The sequence below is a fragment of the Diadema antillarum genome, unplaced genomic scaffold (assembly GCF_040938485.1).
Source record: "Diadema antillarum isolate AM-2024a unplaced genomic scaffold, OU_Dant_1.0 seq00000506_RagTag, whole genome shotgun sequence".
NCBI lineage: Eukaryota > Metazoa > Echinodermata > Echinoidea > Diadematoida > Diadematidae > Diadema > Diadema antillarum.
Genome location: NW_027271461.1, coordinates 70,558 through 97,688, shown reverse-complemented (window position 1 = coordinate 97,688; position 27,131 = coordinate 70,558). Strand labels below are relative to the sequence as shown.

Genomic DNA, 27,131 nt, shown 5'->3' with positions numbered 1-27,131 from the left:
CTTATCTGGGAGTTCTGGTTCTTTAGAACGTTTAAATGGGTTTAGTCATGTTGGATGAAAAATGTAAGAGCTCTCTTCCAGTTGTTGGGTGTTTGTTTTTTCTAGAGCCGTCGCTTTGCAGTGGTGTATAACCCTCAACCCGAAGAGGTCTTCCAGTTGAGTTGGAAGGTTTTTTGTGCCAATCTAGGGACTCACGGCCCGCGGGTGAGAGCGAGGAGGGGTGGCGAGCCGCCTGCGCGACTCTCTGCTCTGTGAACGTACGTACACGTACGGCACATCGCGCATTGTGGATGTTTACGGTATTCCAGGGCTTGACTGTCGAAGGCGTTGTGCGCTGTGTGTTATCGTCGGATATATTTTCTTAAAATGTTATGAAATTACACCTCACAGAGCCTTTAAAACCTTATTCTGATGGTTCGCAAAAAGAAAACAGCCACGGAATCAAAAACAGCAAAATGTTCTTCAAGAAGAAGGTAATTAAATTGTGGTATCTCGTCTTCAGAATAATGTTGCTTTGTTGCTGTGCCTGTGTGTTTTGTTAGTCGCTCAAATTCGGTGGAACAATTTTTCTCGTTTACGTAGCAAGAAAATGTCGTCGCTTATATGCTGTGTTTTATCAATTCTCAAGCCGATTTCTGCTTTTATGGACAGCTATGATCAATTTTACATGGTTTTGAATTAGTTTTTTAGATTTTTCTGAAATTCGAACGAAAACATCGAGCTTGAAATTTGTAAATTTGCCCACGATTCTCGCATAGAAAATACACATCGGCAGCCATCTTGAAAAGATTCGTACGGCTAACGAGAAGTGATCAGAATCAGAAATTTGATATATCCTCCTCTTTTCTGTTTTATCGATAATTCGCATGTCATTGCAGAATGCCAGTCACGTCTGGAAGTGGAAATGGAAAAGAAACTACGAAAAGCAAGAAAAGAACGGCAAGTGGAGAGCTGAAAAAAAGCGGGACGAGCTCGAGCACTACTGGGCGTGGAAAACAAAATGAACCTGTGCCAGCGTCTTCGATTTTGGAAACGAGCAAATCGATCATCACAACTCCATCAAGACTAAATCATCCTTTCTTGCGCTCAAGCGTCAGAAGACCAGCAAGAAATCAGAGTCCACCTCCGGGACCATCTCAAGGTATGATATTATGTGTTCAATTTCTGAATATAGATTTATAATTTATAATATAGGTATTTGAATAACCATTGTATTTGATGGCAGCTCTGTACTGTAGACTAGCTGGTGGTGGATGCTCATGCTGTTGGGATATCCATGAACCATGACGTGAGTTTGAGAATTTCTTTCTGCAGTTTATATCGGTAAATCTTTTTTAGCAAATATCATGCACATATATGCCTTTTTAGATTGTTAGATGTATATGAAAAATTATATTTTTCTGTTGTATACGTTGTAGTTTAATATTTAAACGTTGGCTTCTTACCAATAACACCATGTACATGTAGAGAAAATTTACTGCTGGTTCATGGACAGCCACACTTTGTTTTTCTTGAAATCAAAACTAGTGTGAGTTGCTGCTTGTGCTGCAGATCAAGGTCAGAAGTTCCAGGTAACGTGTTATTGTTAGAGATGTGTTGATGTTCTCTAATGGGTATTATGCCATTTCTATTATTTTTGTTTTGCTTTACCACTTTGTACTTACAGTATATTGGACATGATATTCTCAGCATACTGTGTACATTGTAGCAACTGCTAAAATGCTGTTTACCATAATCTGTACATTTGCTGTCTTTCTTGCAGCATGATTTTGATTTTAATTTTTGATGTTTTTTTTTTGATTTTTTTTTTTTTTTTAGTTGACAACTCCACTACAGAGCCTGATGCTTCAATAATTATAGTACAATTCTGTAATTGCTGTGATTAATAGGCCTTTTTAGTTGACTGGTAAGCATCTTTGGTGAGGGAAAAAAAGGTGAGAAATATTGTCAAATTGATATGAGTCGGCTGTTACAAATATTTTGTGATTGTGCCTAAATACTTGTATATGTTGTTACTTTTTTTTTTGAAACATACTTTATGATTACCAGGAAACAGTTTTTACAAATTATTGGTTCTTTTTCTTCAAAGTTTTTTTTTTTTTTTTTTTTTTTTTAATTGAACATAGAGTACTTTGTGATTTACTTTGTTAGTTGTGAATTAACTTGTTCAGCATTTGTTCATCATGCAAGGATGATTCTGACCAACCCACCCTCATTTGCAGCCAGATTTGACTGACAACTGGCTAGTTTCATTGACATGTACTGTATGTTGATTCCAATTTTCTCTGTCTTGCCTAGTAGACAAGAGCAAGGAGAAGGAGGAAAAAGAGAAGCAAGGGAAAACAGACCCGCCCAAAACTGAGAGGAAACGCTGGGAGGCTTGGAGTAACCAAGACAAACAACTCTTCTTTGAGGCAGTCTCAGAGGTACACACAATATTAATGAAATAACTTCCCACAATATAGATTCTTTGGGTACCCATACTCATACTATTACTGCCTAGATTTACCAAAAATTACCATATATTGCATCTACATGATTTGCAGCACATTTTAGGTTGTTGACAAATTTCTGTGTTTTTGACATTTATGTGCAGTAATGCTGTTGGTGGTACAGTGATGTATTATGTCATAGGGTCATTTCTCCTTACCCAACTGGTGCATATAATAACTTCAGGTTGGCATAGTCTGTTCATGAACCTTTGTGAATAGTAGATTGTGTGTGTATGTGTTTATGTATGTGTGTGTGTGTATACGTACAGTGTACTACCAAAGACTGAGGTCAACAGGTCAAAGGTCGCATTTTAAGGTTAATTAAAAAATATTACATTAAATCAAAATTCTTTGTAAGGAATTCCTTGTATTTTGACTGTAATGTGAAAAAAAAAGTAAGAGGAAAATAAAACTTGAACACTTTGACCCAAATGCAATTTTCACTCATGATACATGTATATAAGCCCACAACTTTTTTGTGCCTCCGCCACCAAGTGGTGCCGGAGGCATTATGTTTTCGGGTTGTCTGTCCGTCCGCATTCGTTTACGCGATAACTTGAGTAATATTGACTGGAATTTTACCAAACTTGGTCCAAGTATAAAGTATGATGGGGCAATTACTTGATTAGATTTTGGGTGAAATTGGCCGAAGCCAAAGTTCAAAGGTCAAGGTCCAATCATGAAATTGTATCTGTTTACGCGATTACTCAAGACTGGATCAAGCAAATTTCACCAAACTTTGTCCAAGGATGATGTATAGTGGGACAATTACTTGATTGATTTTTGAGTGAAATCGGACAGAGGTCAAAGGTCAAAGATCAAGGTCAAATCCTAAAATTCATCTGTTTACGTGATAACTCAAAACTGGATGAAGCAGCTATCACCATACTTGGTCCAAGGATGATGTATGATGGGGCAATTAGTTGAGTAGATTTTAGTGACATTGGCAAGAGGTCAAAGGTCAAAAGGTCATGGTCAAATGCTAAAAATGTTGCTATTCCCCCCATATCCATGCAATGCCCGAAGGTATTTTCTTGAAACTTAGTGTAGACATGTACTACTGCATAAAGATTCTCCAGAGAGATTCATGTCATAAAGTCAAAGGTCAAAGATTAGGTGAAAATGTTACAATTTCACTTTTCTCACAAATGGTTCAGTGTATCTTCATGGAACTTGGTACATACGCATGTACTGACTGGCAGGGATTATCTAGGGAATTTAGTGGTTCTGGGTCAATAGTCAGTGGTCAAAGGTCAAGGTCAACTCATCAAAATTTTACTATTTCCATCATATACTAGTGCAATGCTTGCATTATTATTTTTAAAACATACATGTATTACCTAATGGAGATTCTCTTGGAAATTTCTTGCCAGAAGGTCAAAGGTCAAAGGTTAATGGTCAAGGCCAGGTTTAAATGCAAAAAAAAAAATCTATTTTATGCTGTAATTACACTCTTTTCAAGATATTCAAGATATTTCTGACAAACCTGTCATTTTGATTTGCCAGTTATGTGAAACTGTCATCACACATTGTGAAGACATTGTACTATACACCTATTGGGAGAATCATGCATTATGGTGGAGGCATCAATCTACATTATGGCGGAGGCATCAGTCACCATAGCAACATTTCTAGTTTTTTTCCTTCAGTTAGTTTCATTCACTTCAGACATGACATATTCAATTTATGAATATGATCAGTCTCGAAAGGCCAATGACCTACAGCTGTATTCCTTTCCCCAATATCTAAACTTTCTTGCCAATCTCTATGCATTTTTTATGCCTCAGCCACGAAGTGCCGCTGGAGGCATTATGTGTTCAGGTTGTTTGTCCTTGAGTCTGGCGTCTGTCCTTCTGTCCATAATCAATTTTGTACACAGCATAACTAAGAAACTGTGTGAGTTATCCTAATGAAACTTGGCATGTATATGAGATGGCGAAGTTGTGCCTAGCAACTTTTGGGTGCACATTATCAAGGTCAAAAGTCAAGATCAAATGCTCAAAATTTCACTATTCCCCCCCCCCCCCCTATATCTTTGCAATGCTTAAAGGTATTTTCTTGAAACTTGTGTATAGATGTACTACCAAATAAAGATTCTTTAGAGAGAGTTTTGGGTCATAAGGTCAAAGGTCAAGTGAAAATTTAAAATTTCACTTTTTTTCTCCGTATCTCGGAAATGGTTTGAGGTATCTCCATGGAAATTAGTACGTATAGGATGCATGTACTGACTGGCAATCATCTAGGGAATTTGGGGGTCAAGGTCATGGGTCAAATGTCAAGGTCAACTCCTCAAAATTTCACCATTTCCCTCGTATTTATGCAATGCCTCCATGATTTTTCTTGAAGCTTAATATATACACACATTACCCAATAGAGATTCTCTGGGAAGTTTCTTGCCAAAGGTCAAGGGTCAAAAGGTCAAAGGCCAAGTGAAAGTGCTATATAAATTTCACTTCCTCCATATCTTGAAAGTGGCTCAAGGTATCATCATGAAACTTGGTACATATTCATGCATGTTCTGCCTGACAGTGATTCTCTTGGGAATTTTAGGGTCATAGGGTCAAAGGCCAGGTTAAAATGCTAAAAATCTTGCTATATTTAACGCAGAAATTACACTTTTTCTCCATACCTTGAAAATTACTCGATGCAATGTAAAATCAAACTTAAAAAGGTCAAAAGTCAAGTACAAATCCTCAAATCTCTAAATATCTGCTCTCTCAGACAATATAGACATTCACCCAATTAAACATAGTTTAAGGAAAGTGAATATTCAACACATTTGAGACCAACATGTCATTTTGATATTTTGCCAATTATGTGAAACTGTCATCACATATTATCAAGACATAGTATAGACCTTTTAGGAAAACCATGCATTACATGGAGGCATATACAGTAGTTTACCCATGAAATACTAGTCGTAAAGAATTTTTGGTATTGTCTCTTAATTGATCACTTTTTTATATATTTTTATCAAATTTGAGGGAGTAATCTTGACCTTGAATTATGAAATACGACAACATTTATGGACACAATCATGGGCTCGATGTACACATTAAATTCAGGTGGGTCAAAGTTACAGATAGAAACGACCAATGTAAAAAAAAAAATTAGTATTTGCAATCAATGTTAAGTATTGTTAGATATAAAAAATTGTGAACAATAGTTATAATAAAATTGTTTCTAGAATAAACCGTCTGCAGTTATGGTTTATTTTGAAAAAGTGATCTGCTTATACATGTATGTTAGGCTTTATTGCAAAATTTGTATATGGTAGGATGTTTTGTGATACAACTGACCTAGATGTATCCATCAAATATAACTTGAACATTTTTTAAATCACTGCTCCCAATAGTAGACAATGCCTTTAAAGTTCAGTTGCTAAGATATGGACTTTCACATGACAGTGCCTGGAAAGTTTTTGCACAAAATTGACGACGGCCTGGTTGTGAATTGCCTTACCTACTTCCTTGTCTTATACTTATAGTGTACTTTTAATTTGACTTCATTTCTTTGCTATTAGTAAAGAAGGGTGACACACATTGAGCTTGTGATACTTCTCTGTTTGCTTGTATTGTTTTTAAGATGCAGTTACAAATTCAGACATATTTATAGGGAAACAATTGTATATGTGTAGGTGTGAGTGCAACTCAAGCTCTTTAGTTAAAGTTTTTAATGTGCGGACATAGCTTTTTACTTTACTTTAGTCAGACATTTATTAACAGTTGTGTTTGTAGTTACAATGTCAATTCACTGCCATGATATAAAAACACATGCTTTCTTCATAATGAAATATGCTTTTTGAAGTATTGAAATGTTTGGTAAATCAGTGGTGTAGTTGCACATTATTTATATGTTTGTTTTTGGTGGGTTTTTTTTTCATTATCTCTATCACATAGCATGGGAAGGATTTTGAGATGGTGCAGAAGTATATCGAGCATCGACACAAGAAGCTTGGGTATCCTCCTCACCAGATCAAGAACAAGGACCAGGTGATTTTGTGTGTAGTTTCAAGTGAAATGTTATGTTTGTTTTGTTGTACCCATGTGCCTTGTTACATATCTGTTTCGTGGGTTCACAAAGGGGGAAAAATTCATCCCTCAGTTCTCTGTGTACAATTTTAATGGGTGGCAAAATAACTAGGATTCATTCCAAACTTCTCTAAACTGCATGTGTCCAGATTTTTTAGTGGAATATTGTAACTTGAAGGGAACAGAAGTGTGTAATAGCCTAAGTAAGGTACTGTATGCATCATTTTGGTTTGTTGTGATAAATCAATAAGCGTTTGACCTCTCAAATATAAGTTTTGTTTTTCATTTTCATTTTTTTTTTTAAATGAGGAGAATAACATTGCCATAGTTCAGGGAGTTCTAGGCCAAAGTCAAATTTTATTTCATATTGCACCTTCTGTGTGATGTATTTTGAACATGTGATATGTCTCTACTTAGTTGAATTGCAAATGTTAATAAAGAAATGTTCAACCTGTGAATATACATACATTTTGTGTTTCCTTCCTGTCATCAGGTCCGTCATTTCTATTATCGTACATGCCACAAGCTCCTGAGCTGTGTCACACCAATCCCAGGTATGGTTCTGTATTCGCCGAATATTTCGCGAGGTTTTTATTTTTGCGAAAGAAAGAATAAAGAAAATTCAACATATTTTCACTTTTCTCGCATAACAAAATGCTTGACTTCTCTCTTTCAGAAGGCAGGGGGAATAATATTGCTCTTAACGTATCATGTCAGTAACAAGTCGAAGATATGTGCATTTTATTCAAAAAAGTAAAATTTTTGTGAAATTCTCTTTTTATTTTCTTTATATGGTTGTAAGCATATGACATCATACACTGTAGTAGTCTTCTCATCCAGCAGTGACTACGCAGATACTTTTAAAATTCATAACTTTTGAACGGATTGTCCGATTTTCCCCAAACTTTCACTGATGTGTTCTACTAATATTGCTGCATTCACTCAATCCACATGTATATGAAGGTGGACTTGTCCTTTAAGAATGCAGTTTCTAACTTCCATTTTCTGCACTTGCTGGTAGTACATCTTTGGAATATAAAAGATGTTTTTATTATGTTACAAATAAGATAAATCATTATTCTAACAATATAACCATCACTCAAATGATCAATTCAATCCAAATCTTTTATTTCAACTGTAAGAAGCTTGACACTTATTCTAGTAATTAGAATATACTTCTGATAAGCAATGAGATTAGATTGAAGTTTAGATTCTGTGTTATGATCATCTGCAGATCAACCCAGGGTGAATACTGAAATGCTGGCACTCATCAACTATGGAGAGCTGCGCAAGAAACTCAAGGGAGGGTTTAACGTCAAGGTTAAACGGAAACTGGACCAGTTGGTCACACAGGGGTAAGATATCCTGGTTTCACTGCCATGGAGTCTCCTATCAAGTTGTACTAAGTTACTTACAGCCCTGAAAACTTGATTTATCATCTCTGAAAGGACTTAACTCTGTCATTAGAAGCAAGTTTTAACAGTGCAAGCTACACAAAACATAAAACAGAAATACTGATGGCATCTGTCTACCTATGTGACTAATGATGTTTCCATGTAGTACTTTAGCATAGAATACTAATACTTATTACATTTCACACTTTTGCATTTGTGAAGCGGCTAGCAGGACACACATACACAGGAAGTGAATGAGAGGTGATGACTCCATTTAGTTTTGGTCAATAGCACAATCAGGGTATGCAACTGTGTAACAGGGTAAAAATGAAAAAAACTTGGTGAAAATGCTTTTTTTGTTGTTTGTTGTAGCCGAGTGTTCAAATTTTCATTTCATGTAAGGAAAGAGTCAAAATTTTGCATTAAACTGCGCATAAATTAGCATTTTAATTAGGGGTGTCAAATTACATTGAAATGACTAATATATTGGAAAAATTCATTTAAAAAAAGGAGAATGTTTTTTCATCTTTTCATCTGATATTGCTGTTAGATATTCCTGATAAATATCCCTTTCATTCACCACCAGCACATAGCCATGACATATCACAAAATATGAATAAATTTCATATTTTCACTTCTCGAAATGGATGATCAATTTTGTAGGTATTATTTTGAATTCAAATAAAACCTCTTTTACATATTTTATCATATTTCACTTTTGCCAAAGAGTGAAGAGGCGAAACTTTCAGGAATAGGTAACAGACATATAGTGGCCATTATTACAAATTTTTATGAAATTAGGGCTGGTACTTTGGAAGATATGATATTTTTCATCAAAAAATTATCTGTACAGTTTGACCTTGAATGTGCGCACAGTGTTTGGATCAATTCTCATATTTGTAAACACAGATAGAAGAATGAATGTAAGATTTATGATGACTTGAGTTGATATCCAAGCTGTGACACTCAAACAATGACATATTAAGCCAAAATACTATGTTTTTGCTTATGATATCTTTAGAAATTGAACAAGCATTGAAATATGAACACTGAACACTTATCATATGACCATCATGCAGTATAACATAGTCGTGTAGCAGTCTTTTTTTATCCTCAGCAATTTGTACAAATATAAAAAATAAGTTCCTATTGCTCAAATTTGCTAAATTTTCACACAATAGATTTCTACATATGTACAATTCATGGTTAAAAAAACAAGGATATTCAATAAGGGGAAAAGATTCTTTTAAGTAGTCAAATTAGGATATACCTCACTGAAAATACTGAAAAACGGCTGCACTTATTTTCCTCAGCATTTGAAAATGGCTCAAAACTCAAAACTGGCTGAACATTTATTGGCAAACAGCGCACCATATTGTAGTGTGTCTTCAGTACTTTCAGGAAAAGCAGAAAAATAAGCTTTTTCTCCATGTATAGCTGTACAGCATGGGTTAAAAGGTCACAATGTCACAAAAATAAGCCAGCATTACACTCCTACCAGGACGGGACTTCAGACCTCATAACTTTCTCCAGCTGAAAGAACCACTATTTTTTTTTTTTGCATGCAAGCAATGCCAGGAAAAAATCCATTAATTTGATACCAAACACATAGGGGTAGACTTAAAATATGGACCTCAAATCTTGATTTTACATAAGTTGTAAAACGCTTTTTTTGACGCATTACGTGGGTTTTGGGGGACTTTTTGGTAATTAATCTTTGATAATTAACAGTAAATGAGAAGAAATTAGCTATTGTCTTACCACATGTGATTACTGATGTCTTAGCATGCTGCATGTGAATTTTTAAGTCGGTGCATTCTTTTAGAAGTTACAACTTTTTAAAGTGAGAAAGTCATGATTGCATACCCTGATTGTGCTTATCACCTTTTCCAAAGGTGATGCCTAATACTCTGTCTACTAGTGACATCATGCCAAATATGAAGAGATACAGAAACTTTCAAGTTGTCAGTTGCCATAGCAAGTATTTTTACTTTTCCCTCTTATATGAGATACTATTGGTTGTTTTGTTTGAAGGAGTATATTTCATGAATATTCCAACTACAAAAAATCAGGGGGGAGAGAGTTCATAGAATGTTGAAATAATGTGCGTAAAGGACATCAACATTTTGGTAGAGTCTGTGATGTCTTCCTGAATAATGCATTTATCCTTTTCTCTGCCAGCGTCACGTATGTGCGTTTTAATGGGAGGAATGTCAAGCTCAAAACTCCTGTCTGCAAGGCTCTGAAGAAGCTGAAGAACTTGAGTGAGTAATTTCCCTCCAAAAGGGAAAGATATGCTGTAGATATTGATGTAAATAGCCTTTCACCTGTTGAACATCTATCCTGTGTAGTTAAACCTGTGAACAGTTGAAGGAGTAGTTGGAAACTGTCATCGTTTTTAAGAAAACTGTTCAAACTACGTTGTTTTATTATTTAGTGAAACAACATCTGTATATTATATTGGAAGTGATGAATTTGGAATTCATTCCTAAAGTAAAGAAAGCAGCAGATATCTATGTACTTGCTCATAGTCCATGCTGCTGCTTAAAGAAACAAAAACAGAAAACAACATGGTACATTACCTTTGATGAATTACTGGGAGACTTTTCATTTAAATTGACCCTCAGTTCAGTGGTTACTTAGCATTTTCTGTGTTAGAGTATTGAAAATTGATGAGAATGTAATTCTCTATAAGTACTAAATTATGAATTTGAGCATTCAAATTTTATTAGCTTTCCTCTACTTTCGATATTCGTTTAATACTATCAGTAGAAGATCAGAATATGGCCATGTAACAATACTATTTAGAAGCAATCCCAAGGATTTGGCAATTTAGGCAGACAGCACTTGATAATCAGGAAGTTCTTCAGTTGGACACCTCTTTATAGTGCATTGACATCCAATGTATCACATTTTTTGTATGTCATTTTCACTGCTGAATTGGGCAGTCAGGGCATATTTTGGCAGAAACACTTCCAACGTCCCTCATTAATATTTAAATGTGTTTACTATATGAAGGGAAATTCTCACAAGGATTTAATTTCTTAACTGGATCGATAATTTTTCTACTCAATCCTGGATAGATTCTACCCATTGAGCATTAGGTTGTTTGTGGGATTATGCAAAAGGGTAGCATTGTGCTGTGGTCATATCAAGTGCCATCGCCTCGTGCTTACACTGGAATTGTGAAAGAAAAATATATTCAAAAGCACATTTTAAGTTCACAGCACTGCCTATTTCTGGGCTTTGGCAGGTTTGTAGGCATATTGACTTGATGTGTACATTTTACTGGGTTTTGTGAGGGAGATTTGCATGGGTCAGTGCCTGCTGCCGTTCAAGCATGAGAAACCTTTGTTCCTGACACTTCATGATTACTGTGTTTAACTTCCTCAGGTTATAATGAGTGTGAGATGGAGTTGGATAGAGAGAGAAGCACTAGCTTCAGAACCTTTGCTGGGTGGCTGTATTGTTCATGGATGGCAGTTTGATGACTTACATTCTTGCTCTCTTTTCTCCCCAGAAGAAGAGGAGAAACCTGTCAAACTGCCGGCAAGAGTCTTGCTGGAGTTGCAGCCACGTAGCAATGCTGCATGGGCAGAAGTCCAGGGAGTGGCACACAATCCACGCCTAAGGTCAGCAGACACCAAAGTTTCCTCACCTACTCAACAGTAGTTGCATTCAATTTCAAAGGCGCCAAGTAATGATACTGAACATAACCATATTGATGATGGTAAAGATAGTGAGGATTATGCTGCTGCTGCTGCTGCTGCAGATAGTGGTAATGATGGAGGTTCAGTGCACTCCCGTTATAACGAACACGGTTATAATGAAATTCCATTTACAACAAAGTAAAAATTCAGGCCGCAAAATTATTAGCTCTTTGTTCTTTATTTTATTTATTTTTTTTTTTTTCTAACGAAATTTCGATAAAACGAAAGAAAATTGTCTGTCCCGAGGACTTCATTTTAATGGGAGTCCACTGTTCTGGTAATGATAATGGTTTTGTCTTATGTACCCAGGGTAGCCTCTTCAGTTTTAGCAGCACTGCTTTTCAGTAGGCTCCTGTCATTACTATGATTAGCTAGCATAGCTAGGTACCCATCTCTCCACTCAGGCTGGAGGGACATTGTGGAGAAGACATCTTGTCCCAGGGTGTGTGCTGAATACAAACTCATTACCTTACCTCCTGTTTGTGTATAGTCCAAAGCCCTACCTGTTATACCTCTAAACTCTCTAATATGGAGAGAAAGATTACACTGCAGACATAAGATGTGTTAAAATTTCCAGCTCATGTAGTAGACTATATTATCTGTTTGAGTGGTGATGACAGAAAATCATAACATCATCTGTTGTGTTTATGCATTTCAACAGAATCTTGGTAAAGTTTTACCGGTATGTCCTTTGCAAAATTTGTATGCAGATAGGACAGCAGTAAGCCAGTTGATAGTTTGTCAGTGATTGGAATAAGTATTGATCAAATAAATGGATTCGGCGATGTATTAAAGATATGAAATATTAGCAACAACTTTCAAACTCCCAAGAGTTCAACTAGGCAGCTAAAAAGCTGAAAGATTTCTTGATATTTAGGATTCTTTGTGGTAAGATGGTAGGATTTGTGTGATATTGACATGTTATACATTGGGCAATGCTATTTATTTATTCCCCCCCCCCCCCCTGCAGACTTGTAGTGCCACTCCAGAAGGACATTGGTAACTTGCTGAATTACCTGTCAGAGAAATGGACACCTCACCGCATTCGATTGGTATCCTCTTCTAACAGATATATACATGTACATGTATGTACGTGCTGTTGTAATCACCATCAATAAAATGATGTATCATATATGACATATTTTGATCCATACTTTTCAAGTCTTTTCTTAAGGGTTTTTCAGTATATAAAGATGTCACCACATGTGATTAAACATTGATAATTATTTCAGTGCTGTGCCTGATGTTTGATTTGCAATGTATCTTTAAATTTTGGAATTTGGATAAATTATATCAGCAGGGATGTCAGAATTTGTGGTTTAATCTGAGTTCAGACTTTTTTACTCTGCCAAAAACCCACTTTTCAGACTTTTTGGCAATAAAAATGCATTTAATGTTCACAGTCTAAGGGGTCGTTCACAATTATCAACATTTTCACAAGTGTACAAACCATACACTTTTCAAGACCCCCCCCCCCCATTAAAGTGTACGAAGAAAAATGTTGATTTTTAATTCGCATTATTTTCATTGTATACAGTTCTTGCTTGGTCTGCCTTTTTTTCAGTTTGTGTCCCTCCTCATCCTGGTGCTTTAGCAGTCGATACCGAGTAGGATATTTCTGGGCACATGCTGGACACCTATTTGTTAACAGGATTTGTTAATATGGATCAACATTTTTCGAAATTGGAAAGCGTACGCCGAGTGTTGACCCCCTCCCCCCTAATGTACGGTTTGTACGCTTGTGAAAATGTTGATAATTGTGAACGGCCCCTAATAGATAAGTTGATGGGGAATAGAATTGAAGTTTGTTTATTTTTTAACCATTCATAGACACTCTGATTTTTCTTAATGGTGCCATCACATGTGTAGCAATCCCTAATAAAGAGTTTGGTTGACAATATATATTCGATTAGAATGATACAAGAACAAGCATAAAAATATGCAAATAATGTGCTCACTATTCTCAGTTCACATAAATTTGTGTGTCTGGTATTGTGTCTGTTTAGTCATTGAAATTAAGAATGTGAGATTTATCGCACTGGACCGAGTGCATAGCTTTATCGTGCAAACTTGAGACTTTTCTAGTAGCTTGAACACTGTAATGTATGTTATAGCTGTTACCCTTGCACAGCTCTGGTGGGTAAGGATATTGTAGGCTTATATTGAACAAAAGTTATTTCATAATATACATAGCTGGCACTAATGTACATACACAGCTAGCCATGGTCTTTGAATGTGTGTGTGTATCTTTAAACAGAACTTTCTCTTAACCTGTATAAAGTTACATTCACTCAAGCCTACGGACAAGAGCAACTTCAGTCAAGTGCAGCTGCATGTGCCGAAAGGAACAACAATCACACCCTACCACAAGCTGCAGGGATGTTTCATTCATGCTAACAGTAAGACGCCCTTCACAATGGTTGCCAAGGAAGAGCCGAGTGATGAAGGCACAGTAGCCAGTGGCTCCCCACCAAAGAGTGCCAAGGTGGATGGAGATGCCAAGACCGGCAATCAAAATGAGAACAGTGATGATGAGGGTATGCTGCATCCAGATCTCGATGGTAACATCCAAGATGTGAAGGTTGACTTGCTATCACATCATCCATCAGATCCCATCATCACAGATGGAGATGGAGGGAACTTGTCCTCAGTGTTCGGAGACAACCATTCACTTGGGGACCTGCTCTCCACAATAACCAATGGGACTGACACACACTGTGGAGACACCCTTACCTTCAGTAACCTCTCTCTCACACTCCCTGGCAACCACATACCAGCCCTGTCTCTTGCCAAGCCCACTGGCACCATCCTGTCGCATCCCGTTTCCAAGGCAACAGACTCTGCTACCACCAGTGTACCAGTGGCCAGCAGTAAAGATACCCAGACTTCAGCTCAAGTCGATGGCAAGACGGACAGTTTGTCACAGGATGGCAATGTAAAGGCTGATGAGACTGTAGAGGAAGAGAAAGTGTTATCCAAGGATGAACTTTTAAGAAATGGTTTGACAGCAAAAACTGGAACGGGCATGAACATCACTGATGTTTACCTCATGGTAATCTTACAATCAATTTCATGGTTTCTGAATGTGGGGTTCCTGAAAATCAGTAAAGATTGGAATGTGGGAATTGTCAGTACCTAAGAAATCAAGGAAAGATTCATGTGATTGCACCACATAATCTTTGCTTTGCAAGATGAATATAAAGCATCATTCATGGAAAATATTTTGAATGTCCTGGCCATTCCATAATTCTCATTTTATCATAATAGATCAATATTAGCGTGAAGTGAAAAGTTGTTCTGTTTCCATGTGGTATTGATTTGTGACTTTAGGCACTTTTAACAACAGTCCTCTCTATTTTGCAGATGGGTCAGCCAAGCACGCTCAAATTTGAGTACGAATTCATCAAGAAGACAAATGCAGCCAAAGAGGAGGCTGGGAATCAGATGATGAATAAACTTGTCAATCTTGCCAAGAGCTCATTTACTGAAGTGGTCAAGCCCAAGCAGGTAGACACACTTTCAATCTTTGCTTTTATAGTGCATATATGCAAAATGGCAAATGCAGGCAACTCCCGTTATAGCAAAGTCCTCGCGACTGGAAGTTTTCTTCTGTTTTATCGAAATTTCATCAAAAGCGAACAGTGAAGTGCATGAACTTATGTAGATGATAATTGGGGACCTGGAATTTTATTTTGTTGAGATGAGAATTTCATTATAACTGCGTTCGTTATAATGGGAGTGCACTGTATGAGGTGAATTGGCTCCAGCTTATAACAAGTTTGAAAACAGGCTTTTCCTCTTCCAAAATTAAATCCCTGTTATTCTTTGAAAAAAGAAAGATCAAATTTGTCAGGTAACTAAGACAAAAGCTGTTATATTTTGTAGAGACTGTTTACTTGTGATTGTTGTCATGTTCTTTGCTGCTAGATTTTCTTTTTCTTTTCCATCTCATCTGAGATTGTTTTGCTTTTTTGGTTGTTGTCGTTGTTTTTTCAAAATAAGTTGTTGAGGTATGGAATTTGGTCTCTCAAAGGATTTGTTAGTTTTGCCTAGGAGGATATAGGAGGAGAGGTGTGTGTGATTTTCTGATGTTTCATTACTGATGTAGCCCAAAGGCAAACTGTAGCATTATTCTTTCTGTCTCATTTCAGTATGTCTCTGTAGGAGTCGTGACCTCACCAATCTCCAACAAGACCCCTCCATCAAAGTCACAGGCTGGTAGTCACAACAGCCCTGCCAACAGCCGCAGTCCTCGCGGTGGGGGTTCCAGGAACTCTTCAAAGGGTGCTGCCGGCAACAAGGCACCAGGGAAGGGGTCGGCAGCATCAACAGCGGGTGGTCAACCTGATCATGGAGAAAAGAACCAAGCAGACCCACCCCAGGAGGAGGTTCACTTTGCTGTGCCTAAGTCCGCAGCACCGATCGCTCTACGGAGGTCCCAGGAACCAAGCCATGCTCAAGAGGGGCAGCAGATGCTGAACCAGTTTGAGCAGATGAAGGTCTGTGGAAACCATTTTTGCATTTATATACTGTATAGGCCGTATATTTAGCGAGTCTAATCTTTTGCGTATTTGGACTTTCCGACAGTTTTGCAGATGGTTACATTTTCAATTGTGGAGTACAGTAATCATTAGAGAAATGTATGCTTGCATATATACATTTGTGTTGGGATAGAAGTCAATATTTTTGCATGTTTTTAAATTCATAAATAGCACCTGACTCGAAATTCGCAAAAATAAGACCTCACAAAATATTTGGTGTATACAGTATTTACATCACTTTACCTCTGATATTCTTTGTAGTGATCACAGGGACTATGTGACTGTTTGATCAGTAACACTTTCATTTCATATCATATGACTTTTCAACAACATAGCCATCATGTTGATGTTCATAGTCTGTTGTCAAGGAGATTTTTGGTGGTTTTATCTGGATTTCTTTGGAAAAGCACAAAGATTATGTAGGTACTTTCAAATTTAGCATGTTACGATGAATAAAAGTACTTACTCCATCTTGGCTACTGTAGAGCAAGAAATATTCGCGTCATGAAATTTTTGTGAAATGGAGCCGAGGCCTTTTTCATGGCGTGAAAATTTCCCTAATTACCACTGGCATTCAATGCATATAACGTTTGCAAGCATTTCAAATTTGCGATAACTTGGCTGTCACAAAATTTGCACAAAAACATTTCTAGTTTTATAGTACATTGGCCTGATGGAGTCGATTACATTTTATTTCTAATCAATTTTCAGTCAGGAGAAATGAAAGTTTGGTGATTTATGTGCTCTTCTTGTTCAGTACATAGGTCAAGTAGGTTGTTGCTTTATGTCTATTGTTAAATCTATTGCAATGCTGATGTATTTCAGACTGGGTTATGTAATCTGACTAGACAATGTCCACATTTGTTTGTAGGAACCAGACTTGTATTGTGCCATTGTATATTGAACTGATTACTAGTTTCTGGCATGATCAGTGAATAGTACACAGATTAGATATTTGTTGTTATTTCATTCTCTTGAACAGAGGCCTCAGGCAAACTTCCTCTTGCCCAGGATGAAGAAGAGACAGAGAGGTGTAAAGCCACTGGTTGTACAGGTAATCAACTTTTCCTTAGCTCCAACTCACCTTTTACAAGGTATTGGGATGTCATTGACAGTTTTTGGTCTTGAGTACTATCATAGTGTAAAATTTATGCATGCAACTCACTGACATTACTGTATTTTTGTCTGTAATCATAAAAGCAATGTAAATTTTTTACCCCGGAGCACTTGAACCACTCACAGCCATCTCTCTTTAAAGTTGCTGAGCCACCTGTAGCCACCTGTATATCTGTGTATGTGTGTGTGTCTGTGTGGTGTGGGTATGGATATGGTATGTGTGGTGTATGTGTGTAAATGTGCATCTTTCTTTAGTTCACATCATCCCTGTTAAATGTGCTCTGAAATTTAATGTCCAATGATAGTTTACAAAGCTTGTTTTGTGTTGCATTTTCTTAGTGATCCCCTTTAAATGATGGAATACTTACATAATAACATGATTCAGTGGCATACTGTTTTCTTTTCACTTCAAAACTCCTACATCACCTCCATGCCCTTCATGTTTTTCTCTCCAGCGGACAATTTTGCCACGGCCGCTGCCTAACGACAAACAGGCAGATCACATGGTCTCCATGGCCATCTTGGACTCTTCCCAGGCCAACATGGGTCAATTCATGCCGATAAAGGTGAACATGTCATCCCTGGGCAACGTGGTGCCATCTAGGACGCAGCCAAGGCCCATCAAGCCTAACATCACAGGAGTGTCTACTACCACCATTGCAGGGGTGGGCAAGACAGTGACCAAGACGGTCATAGCTCCAAACTCGGGTAAAGGACACTGAAGTATGTTCATTAATATGTAGATCGTAGTAGTTCTCACATTTTCTTCATTCGAGGCATTATTACCAAGTGGCATGTCTTTCTCTGGAATATTTAGGTCATTGCTTTTCATTCAAAACCAATGACCCTAGATAATGGAGGGTTGATTGATCTTGAGTGTCCTGGTTTTTTTTAGCCATTTGCTCTCTGTGTTCAGCAACTTGATTTTCTTTCAATGTCATGTATGCAATGAATACTCTATTTCTGTACATAAGATATTATATCGGAGAGCTGTTTTAGAAATTAACACAGTTGACGGTTTTCAGTTTGGCTCTAGCACAAAGTTATTTTTGCTAAGCTCACCATCATTCTTTGCCCTTCTACTTGTAGCAAAAGCTCCACAACCAGAAAAGTTGTGACCTAAATGTAATTTTCATATATTTCTTGAGCCATCCCCAAGTCATAGTAATATAAAATTGATTCCTAGGTAAATATCACATGAGTATGGTTTTGTGAGATGATAGGACCGCATGTCATGCATCACTTGAAGTTGTGTCTGAATCATTATTTTAAAAATTTTCCTGTATGCAAAGGTTTTGATTATGGATGAAGATAACTTGTCTTCAGCCCCTCCGCCACCTCACCCAATAACATAAATTTAGATGTTCATGGGTATTTCAGATGAAGCACAAGACTTATGCATAGTGCATCCATAGGAACATGGCTGCTATTTTATACAGGTCAACAATGGAGAATATATCTAATGTCACATACTTTCCACATTTTTAGATGAAATAATTGTTCTTTATAGATAAATACATTAGTGCCTGTCTTTCTGTTGTTGAATGTGCCAGATATGAGCAACTTAGGTGAACTCCAGAGCAGTAGATTTTGTGCTAGTTGATGAAATTTGTGATAGGGTGTGATATTTTGTGTGCTGCATAGGTGGAACCAAGACAGTGGTGAGGAGGATTGTTCCTGTGAATGTTACCAACTCACCTTTGAGTGGAGGAAATATTCTCGAGCCATCATCACAGACAAGCCTCTCACCTGACTCGCCTCTCATGCCCAGCAGCCCAGCTCCGGAGTCTCAAGTAATAGTCAAATTCAACTTCATTGCTTTCTCAGCAACTTGTAGAAAAATAGACAGTTCACATAAACTTGTACATAGTAGAGTGTAGAAAAATGATTTTTAAATGTAGTATAGAACATGTATATTTGATTGCACTATGCATAATAAAATGAGTAATGCATGTAATAGGTGGTTCAGTTCAAATACCATTGTGAGTGGAAAGACTCACATGTGCTTCTGATGTATGGATCCTCCTAAAAAGGTGAACAACACATTCAATTTATTATACTTCTCAATCAACGAATAACCCAATAAAGGAACAAATTATTCCTCTCTCCTAAGTGATGATACAATAACCCACTATTATGCACTTTTGTGTAATGATTTCATTCAAAACTTCTTAAATCCAGTTAAGTCATAGAAACCAAGCAACACATGAAATGAAGTTATCAGCAATTTATAAATATTTACATTAAGGTTTTGGTATTAACATTGATATTTTTGTTTCTATATGATTGATATCCTGTCAAATTATATGTGCAGAGCTGAAGAAGAGAAATAATATACATTCATGGTTTCACAATCAAGGATTCATTTCATCCAATATTTTACAAGAAAGAAACTGATGCAATAGTGAGGCATGATGTCCTTCATATTTGGCCTTTTTGTGGCAACTTTATTTCCCATTCAGGCTTTATGTTGAGGAAATGAATATAGAGCTTCATGTGACATTTCTCTTATGTTGTATGAATGATATTTTCTCAGCAGGTTAATCAAGTTAGTACATCTCAACTGTGCAACTCACCGCTACCGTCGTCATCCCCATCACAGCCTTTGGGCTGCTCAACCCCAGCACGCACATCCCCGCACACAATCTCAGCTGATTCATCGATCCTCAGTACCACAGTGATCCTGGAACAAGGTACTGTACCGCCGTCACCCATGGATTCTTCCGTGCTGAACACCCCTGTCGTTGTCCACAAGGATGGGCCAAGCACGACATTAGGCACGTCACTGCTCAACTCTTCTCTAGTGAACCAGCCCATGACCCCCATGCAGCCCATCTCAGTGGCCGACTCGTCCCTCTTAAACACACCTGTCGTCTCAGAGCGGGACACGCCGTCATCAACAAACATGCAGCCAACCACCACTCTGCACATCTCGCCTCCTGAGATTTCAGCCTTGCTTGATATCTCGCTCTCAGCATCGGAGAATGGAGATGGGTTGTCATCAATTTCCCTTGACTCTACAACATTCAGAAGTAAGTAGTGGAACTACTACTGTGTTCTCAGATTGAAGTTATTCTACTGTATCCCATCAGCAAAACAAAAATACATAAAACAGAACCAAACTGAGCTGCATAGTCCATGCTGGTCTCATTAGGCGCTACTTGCAAAGTTAAGTTATTCTGTAGAGAAAGAAAAACAAAATATGAATGCATTTCAGCTTTCTTATTGCTTGCAAAGAAATAGTGTGATCTAAGGGGGGGGGGGGTGGAATGGTAAATATTATATTTAAGAAAATATTGACATTTATTTCTCTTCTTGATATATTGACTGTACAACTGCTTTCAGACAGTGCCAGAAAGAATTATTTCCTGTGGCACTTTTGGTGCTGAAACAGTTCCAATGATAATCTTTCCTTCGCAGGATGTTCTCCTTTGCAGGATATTCTCCTTGAAGTCAGAGAATTTCGTAACATACCTGTTCTTGTCCTCTTTTATCTTTGTATGCCTTGAACTCTTTACTGTCCAATATTAAGAAATTTTGAATAAAGGCTTCATTGCTGGTTAGTTTCAATGGTGATGCCATTAATCCTTTGGTTCTCTTCATGACGTTAACAGCTTTTGGACAGAACATATCGGCCACTAGTCCCAACTCGACTACAGCTGACTTACTGAACAGCACTCTCTCAAGAGACATTGGAAACAGCAGTCCCACTTCATCGCCCTTCAAGATTAACTCACTCGGTCCTGAAGCCCAGTGGTTCAATGGAGAGGTATGTGGGTTTTCACTGTCTGTTTCATTGCCTGTAATGTAGCAGTTGTTGTGGTCAAGGTGTCCCAGTTTAACCCAAATTTCACTAGGTGACATGATTGATAGAAAGAGCATGTGTCAGATTGTAGCTCATGGGGTTATAAGTATATAATGAAGAGAGAGCTGTATTGTGTCTTTCACTGTAGGAACTTTTCAAGTTGCCTCTGGTGAAAGGTTCTTTTGATATCATGATTATTAACTGGGTGCTGTACTGAAGGTATGAATTGTCATTTGACATGGCAGTGGATCTCTTTACTCTTCAACCTCTAGTGGCAATTTTCAAATTAGGTCTACTACCATTTATGGGTGCAAAAAACTGTTACAGTGTAACAAATAGGAAGTGAAAATGACAGGCTTTACTTTTGTAATTTTATAGGCTGTGAAGTTTCAAAACTCTTATGCATTCCTCTGTGGCGTGGTTCATTTTTGATCTGTTGTAGTAGTGGTGATCATAGCACTGTCAAGATAATAATTCAAAGAAACGACGTCTTTATCCTTTATCAGAGAGTCTTTGGAAGGATTTCACATGTAGGAAGTTTGAATTTAAAATCGTATTTAGAGTCAGTCGGTTTTGACACCCTTTAATCTCATCTGATTGTGTCAGTCCTGTGAGAGAAAGGGCTGTTAATCGTAGACCTTGTGGAAAAGTGAAAGGCTGGAAATTATGACACTCCCTTTGCTTGTATTGTCAAGTTTACTGTATTCACTTGTCCTTCCCCTTTCATTCAGAGCCTGGACATATCAATGTCCAGTCTGCTTGGACACTTGGAGTCTCCTGAGAAGAAGGACCGGTCCATCCCAGCCTCTTCTGGTGCTGCTACCACGACTGCATCCTCCTCCTCCTCCTTGGCCCTTCCTCCTGGCATCCTCTCTGAGTCTTCTAGAGATTCCATCATTACTAGAGATGTAAGTTTGGCGGCACATGTCTGTTCCTATGGTTACCAGGCTTCATAGAGCCCCTCAATGAGGGGATAGATCAAGTTAGCACCCGCAAACATATCAGTACTAACAGGATGATATGCAGTTTCCTGCAGGAAAGATATTTTTATGCCTCCGCAACGAAGTGGCCGGAGGCAGTATGTTTTCGGATCGTCCGTCCGTCCGTACGTACGTCCGTCCCGTTTTGTTTTTGTCGATATCTCAAGAACGGTGTGGTGGTTTTACATCAAACTTGGTATGAGGGTATATCCTTGGGGGATAATACTTTGTGTGGATTTTAGGGTCACAGGGTCAAAGGTCAAAGGTCACAGGTTATTTTGTGAAAAAAATTGAAATTTCATGTTTTTCTCCATATCTCGCAAATGGTTCAAGGTATCTTCATGGAACTTAGTATATATGCTTGTACCGATGGGCAATGATTATCTAGGGAAGTTGGGGGTCATGGGTCAAAGGTCAGGGGGTAAAAGGTCAAGGTCAACTCCTCAAAATATCACTACTTTCCTTAAAATGCAATATGCCTGAAGGTTGTTTTTTTTTTAAAACTTGATGTATGGCATGTATTACCCAATATATATTTTTGGGGAAGTTTCTTGCCAAAAGGTCAAAGGTCAAAAGGTAAAAGGTCAAGTGAAAGTGCTAAATTGCGCTTTTTCCTCCATATCTCGAAAGTAACTCAAGGTATCATCGTGAACTTACATATTTATGCATGTTCAACCTAACAGTGATTCTCTTTGGAACTGTGAGGTCAAAGGTCAAAGGCCAGGTTTAGATAATGCTATTTTCCCATTTGATACTGAAATTATACTTTTTCTCAATACCTTGAAAATTACTCAATGCATAAACTTATAAAAGGGTCAAAAGTCAAGTAAAAATCATCAGTTTCCCCAATACCTGCACTCTGATGTTTTAATCATTCATCCAATTGAACCTAGTTCTAGGAAAGTGAACATTCAGCACATTTGTGGCAAACCTGTCATTTTAATATTTTGCCAATTGTGTGAAACTGTCATCACACATTGTCAAGACATTGTACTATAGACCTATTGGGAGAACCATGCATTATGGCGGAGGCATATCAGTAGCCGTAGCGATATATCTAGTTTAACTATTAATGTTAAAATGCATTAAACATTTTCTTTTTCTGGCACAGTAATGTTTGGGTGTTGTTTTTTTTTTCTGATTTTGTTATGTGTCAGCACTAAGAGTACAGTGGGCAATATATTTTTTTCTCATCATGATGCAGATGTTTAGTCTCTATATTTTCAAAAATCTATTAGAACTGTTTGCTATCATTCATATGAGATGGTTCATTTGAAAGAAAGGACTGCATTGGTACGCATTCCTGTTTGTCATTCTCTGTAGGTCGACTCCACCTTGCAAGTAATGCTTAATGAGAACAGCATGGACTATGTGGCCAAGTTTGCTGACCTGACAGCCCATCTCTCAGCAACGTCCGACACCCAGCACAAGAACAACATCATCGACAAGGCTCTTGCTGCAGAGGAGATGGAGAGGGCCACCCAGGACACCAAAGCTGGACACCAAGCCACAGAAGTAGCTGCACTGGTGGATGTATGAACCATCCACTGTCATCCACACCCCTTTGAGACTTCTTTCATTCAGTGCCTAACAAGTAGGTCTGAGGCCCTTCTTGGGCCAACCTCAAACTGGGTTGCAACTCTTTATGAAAAGTTGAGGTCTGTCATGGCATGGCTCCACTTCTGTCAACGTTCAGAAATACACCAAGGCAGGCAGGAGGCGAGGTTGAGACTGGCAGTTACTGTTTGTACTCAGAAACATGACAGCTTTGATGACATTTTCATACTGGAAGATGGTGTAGGGTTGTATGACGGGCATACTCATCTACACGGCACTATTAGCTTTTGAAGTTGGTTTGTGGTATGTATATGCCATGCAGAGGTTTGTTTAGGAGAAGTACAGGTACAACCTTTATGTCTGCAGTACGTAATTGCAGCATATGAAGGCAGACAGTGTGCTGGAACTATTCCATGTGATGGAAGTATTGGTAGGCTGGTGAATCTAAAGGCTGCCCCAAGGATGGACATACATAGGAAAGGTTCTCAACACTGCCTCGAGATAATGTCAAGCAAGCCGTCTCACTCCGGGGTTGGCTTCTGAGTACAACAGCAGTCTGTCACAGAATGGCGAGTACGAGGTCAGCCTCACCATCTTTAAGAAGCTGGAGCATTTTCTTCAACAGAGCCCTCTATTGTTTGGCTGACTTTATGCCTTACACAAGACACACTCATAAAGTGCTATGAATTTTTTTTTTCCCAGCGAGTAATTCTCAAAGGATGCACAGCGATGTAATAGAGAATCTATTTTGGGATTATTTTCATATCACGGAGACACCATATTATCATATCGCGTCCAAACTTTCACTGCCGCTCAGCTCAACTAAAAGTGTGACACACATGGGTCAAGGACATGGACCCGAGTGTTGTGTGCCAAATATCATTGCTGCCACTCTAACACATATTCTGTTGGTGTGCAAAGCTAGGAGGTATATATTCTGTCTGGTATGGTTGCTGTTTTGATTTTTGCCATGCCTATTCACCTCAGAAGGTCTAGGACCAAGACTGCTTTGCAATGTTTGAGTAATTATGAATTCAAGTAGGAGTTAATTCTAGTTTGATGTAAGTTGTAGACCCGGAGCCCATTTCTTGACATGATTTCCATGTTACAAACACACAAACCAACCATCAAACACGTAATATTTCTGTTTGAGGTTTAGGAAAATTTTGAATCCCATAATCCCTCTGCTTAATGCAGTTATGTCCCCAGTTTTATGTTTGTGTACTTTTCTCAATGGAGAAAATGAAATATTTAATTGTTTGATGGGTTTAAAGGGTATTATTTGGAAGTCTTTCTCCTCAAACTATATGTTCAATGGGTATTGCCCATACCTAGTTTATAATAATCATTTGGTCTTTCATATTTTTTTAACCTTGCATAGTTTGGATGAGAGATTCTGTAGAGGGTTATCTAGAAGCGACAAAACAGTGAAGTTGTAATTTTGTCAGAATGATTATGGTAGTCACAGATTTGATGTGAATAATTTAGGTCTAATATGTAGAGCCTGGTAGAGACTACATAGTTGTCATCTTATGTGAAAGATGTGGAATTTGGCCCCCTCCTCCCAGCATACATACATGTTTGTAAACAATTTGTTTTTGAAATGTCCACGTCAGTATTATTGTAGAAATATAAGAACACATTTTTATTGATATATTTATGGAATATATTTGTTTTGTATATTCATACTGTCAGTTGGATAAATATAACTGGACTGTCCTGTTTTTTGTTTAAAATGAATTAGTTCACAATCCCAAAGTTTGACTTAACAGGTGTGCGTAAGTTGATTGATTGACACAAATCCTGAAGTTTACACAAAGTTCACACATCAGAGTCGGCAAGGCTTATTCTCTGATTCCCAACATCATACATTATGTAAGTTATATATAAAAAAGTGGTTAACATATCTACCAATTAACATATATCTACAAATTAACATATGTGCTGTTTACATGTAGGAATTATCACAACTTGCCAAATTTGCACTGTCTTCCAAGTTTTTGTTATTTTTAACATTTTTTTCTCTAAATGATTTCTATTTTTGGTACAGATTAAGGTACTTTTCACTAATAAAAAAAAAAATCCCAAAGATAAGGGGAAAATCTCTTGACAGTTTACCTGAATGTAATCAAAGTGAGAAAAAGTCTATAGACAGTTCCATGAAAGATTTGGTGTGCATGATACAATAAGCTATTCTGTCTTGCATTGTTGGGTTTTTTTTTTTTCTGTGTTTATATGGGTCTATCTAAAGTACAAATTGGATTGTAATATCGCAGCATCACAAAATGCATTTTTTTTTTTTCTGTCAGCTTTGTACAAAGAACATGAAGCTAATACTAATTGCATGCCATGTTAGTACGCAGATTATATGCATCAGTAATGGCATTAAAGGTCATATATCCCTCTTGGCAAATGTCACAAAATTTTGCCTGGTTGAAGAAAAATCTTATCTCCCAACATCTTGTATGATATGTCACAGAAATACACCTTAGTGTTATTTTTTTCTGAGTAATTAGAAACTAACACCCTGTCCCTGTTTCAAAAGGGACACACTTTAAGAGGGATCATTCCATAAAAGGTAGTTCAAAGAAGAGTGTGAAATACATCAGGCAAAGGTGGGGGGGGGGGGGTTGGCATTGTTTTTAATGTTCTTTAGACAATAGGGTAAACATTCTTATTTGTGTCCTATTGTAAAATGTGCATTTTGTCACATGGGGGAGCATGAGTCCAAATTGAATGTAGGTGGGACACTGCCTTTCTTGTTTATCAATACAAGAAGAATATCACTTTGAAAGCAACTCGGAAAATATGAATTTTACAGTGTCTATTGGAAAGGAAGAAACAAGTGGCATTTTTTTTTTTAATAGAAGTGTCTTTCTCAAGTCAAATCAAGATTATTCTAGACCAAAAGCCGCATCTTGAACACCATCTTAGAATACCTTGAAAGTTTTCGTTGTGAAGTTTTTGCCACTCACAATGATAGCTCTGATGGCATGTCAAGAAAAAAGAGCAAAACTGTCAACATCACACTCACTTCTCATTCAGATATTTAACATGTTTGGAACGTCAATCCCAATTTTGCTTTATTGATGATAAGCATGTTTAACCCTAAAAAGACTGGGGGGGCCTAAAAGGCCCCCCCCCTCGACATTTCGCGCGATTACTCAGCAACACGCAATGCTCTCGCCGCGATGCTCTATGACTTTTTTCTTTTGAGTTTCCCGCACATTTTGACACCAAATTTGTGACGCCCGGGGGTACGGTTCTGAAGTTACATAACTTTTTGTACATGCACGTGAGACCGAAAATGGCTCAAAAATGTGATTTTGTGTACAAAGTCAATACAAATTGAGTTTTATCACATGGTTCATATAAATATGCTTATTTTTACTCTCAATGGCTACAATCAATTTGTTTTAGTAGTATTATGCTTCAAAAAGGGTCTGCCACAAATTTTGCTGAAAAAAAACAACAAAAACAAAAGGTCGAAAAAACAAAGAAATAC

General features: G+C 37.6%; 1 protein-coding gene across 1 annotated transcript; it reads left to right on the top strand.

The window, feature by feature from the left end:
* Nucleotides 1-350: 350 nt before the first annotated feature.
* LOC139733945 (protein cramped-like) lies at nucleotides 351-24,882 on the top strand. Its single transcript, XM_071644758.1, has 19 exons — nucleotides 351-473; nucleotides 879-1,141; nucleotides 2,302-2,426; nucleotides 6,392-6,484; nucleotides 7,017-7,077; nucleotides 7,758-7,878; nucleotides 10,099-10,181; nucleotides 11,438-11,549; nucleotides 12,598-12,679; nucleotides 13,909-14,679; nucleotides 14,991-15,134; nucleotides 15,779-16,126; nucleotides 17,151-17,222; nucleotides 17,740-17,992; nucleotides 18,929-19,077; nucleotides 19,821-20,316; nucleotides 20,899-21,053; nucleotides 21,821-21,997; nucleotides 23,393-24,882. Exons 1-19 carry the CDS (start codon nucleotides 412-414, stop codon nucleotides 23,606-23,608), a joined length of 3,783 nt encoding a protein of 1,260 aa, XP_071500859.1. The 5' UTR covers nucleotides 351-411; the 3' UTR covers nucleotides 23,609-24,882.
* The last annotated feature ends 2,249 nt before the right edge of the window (nucleotides 24,883-27,131 follow it).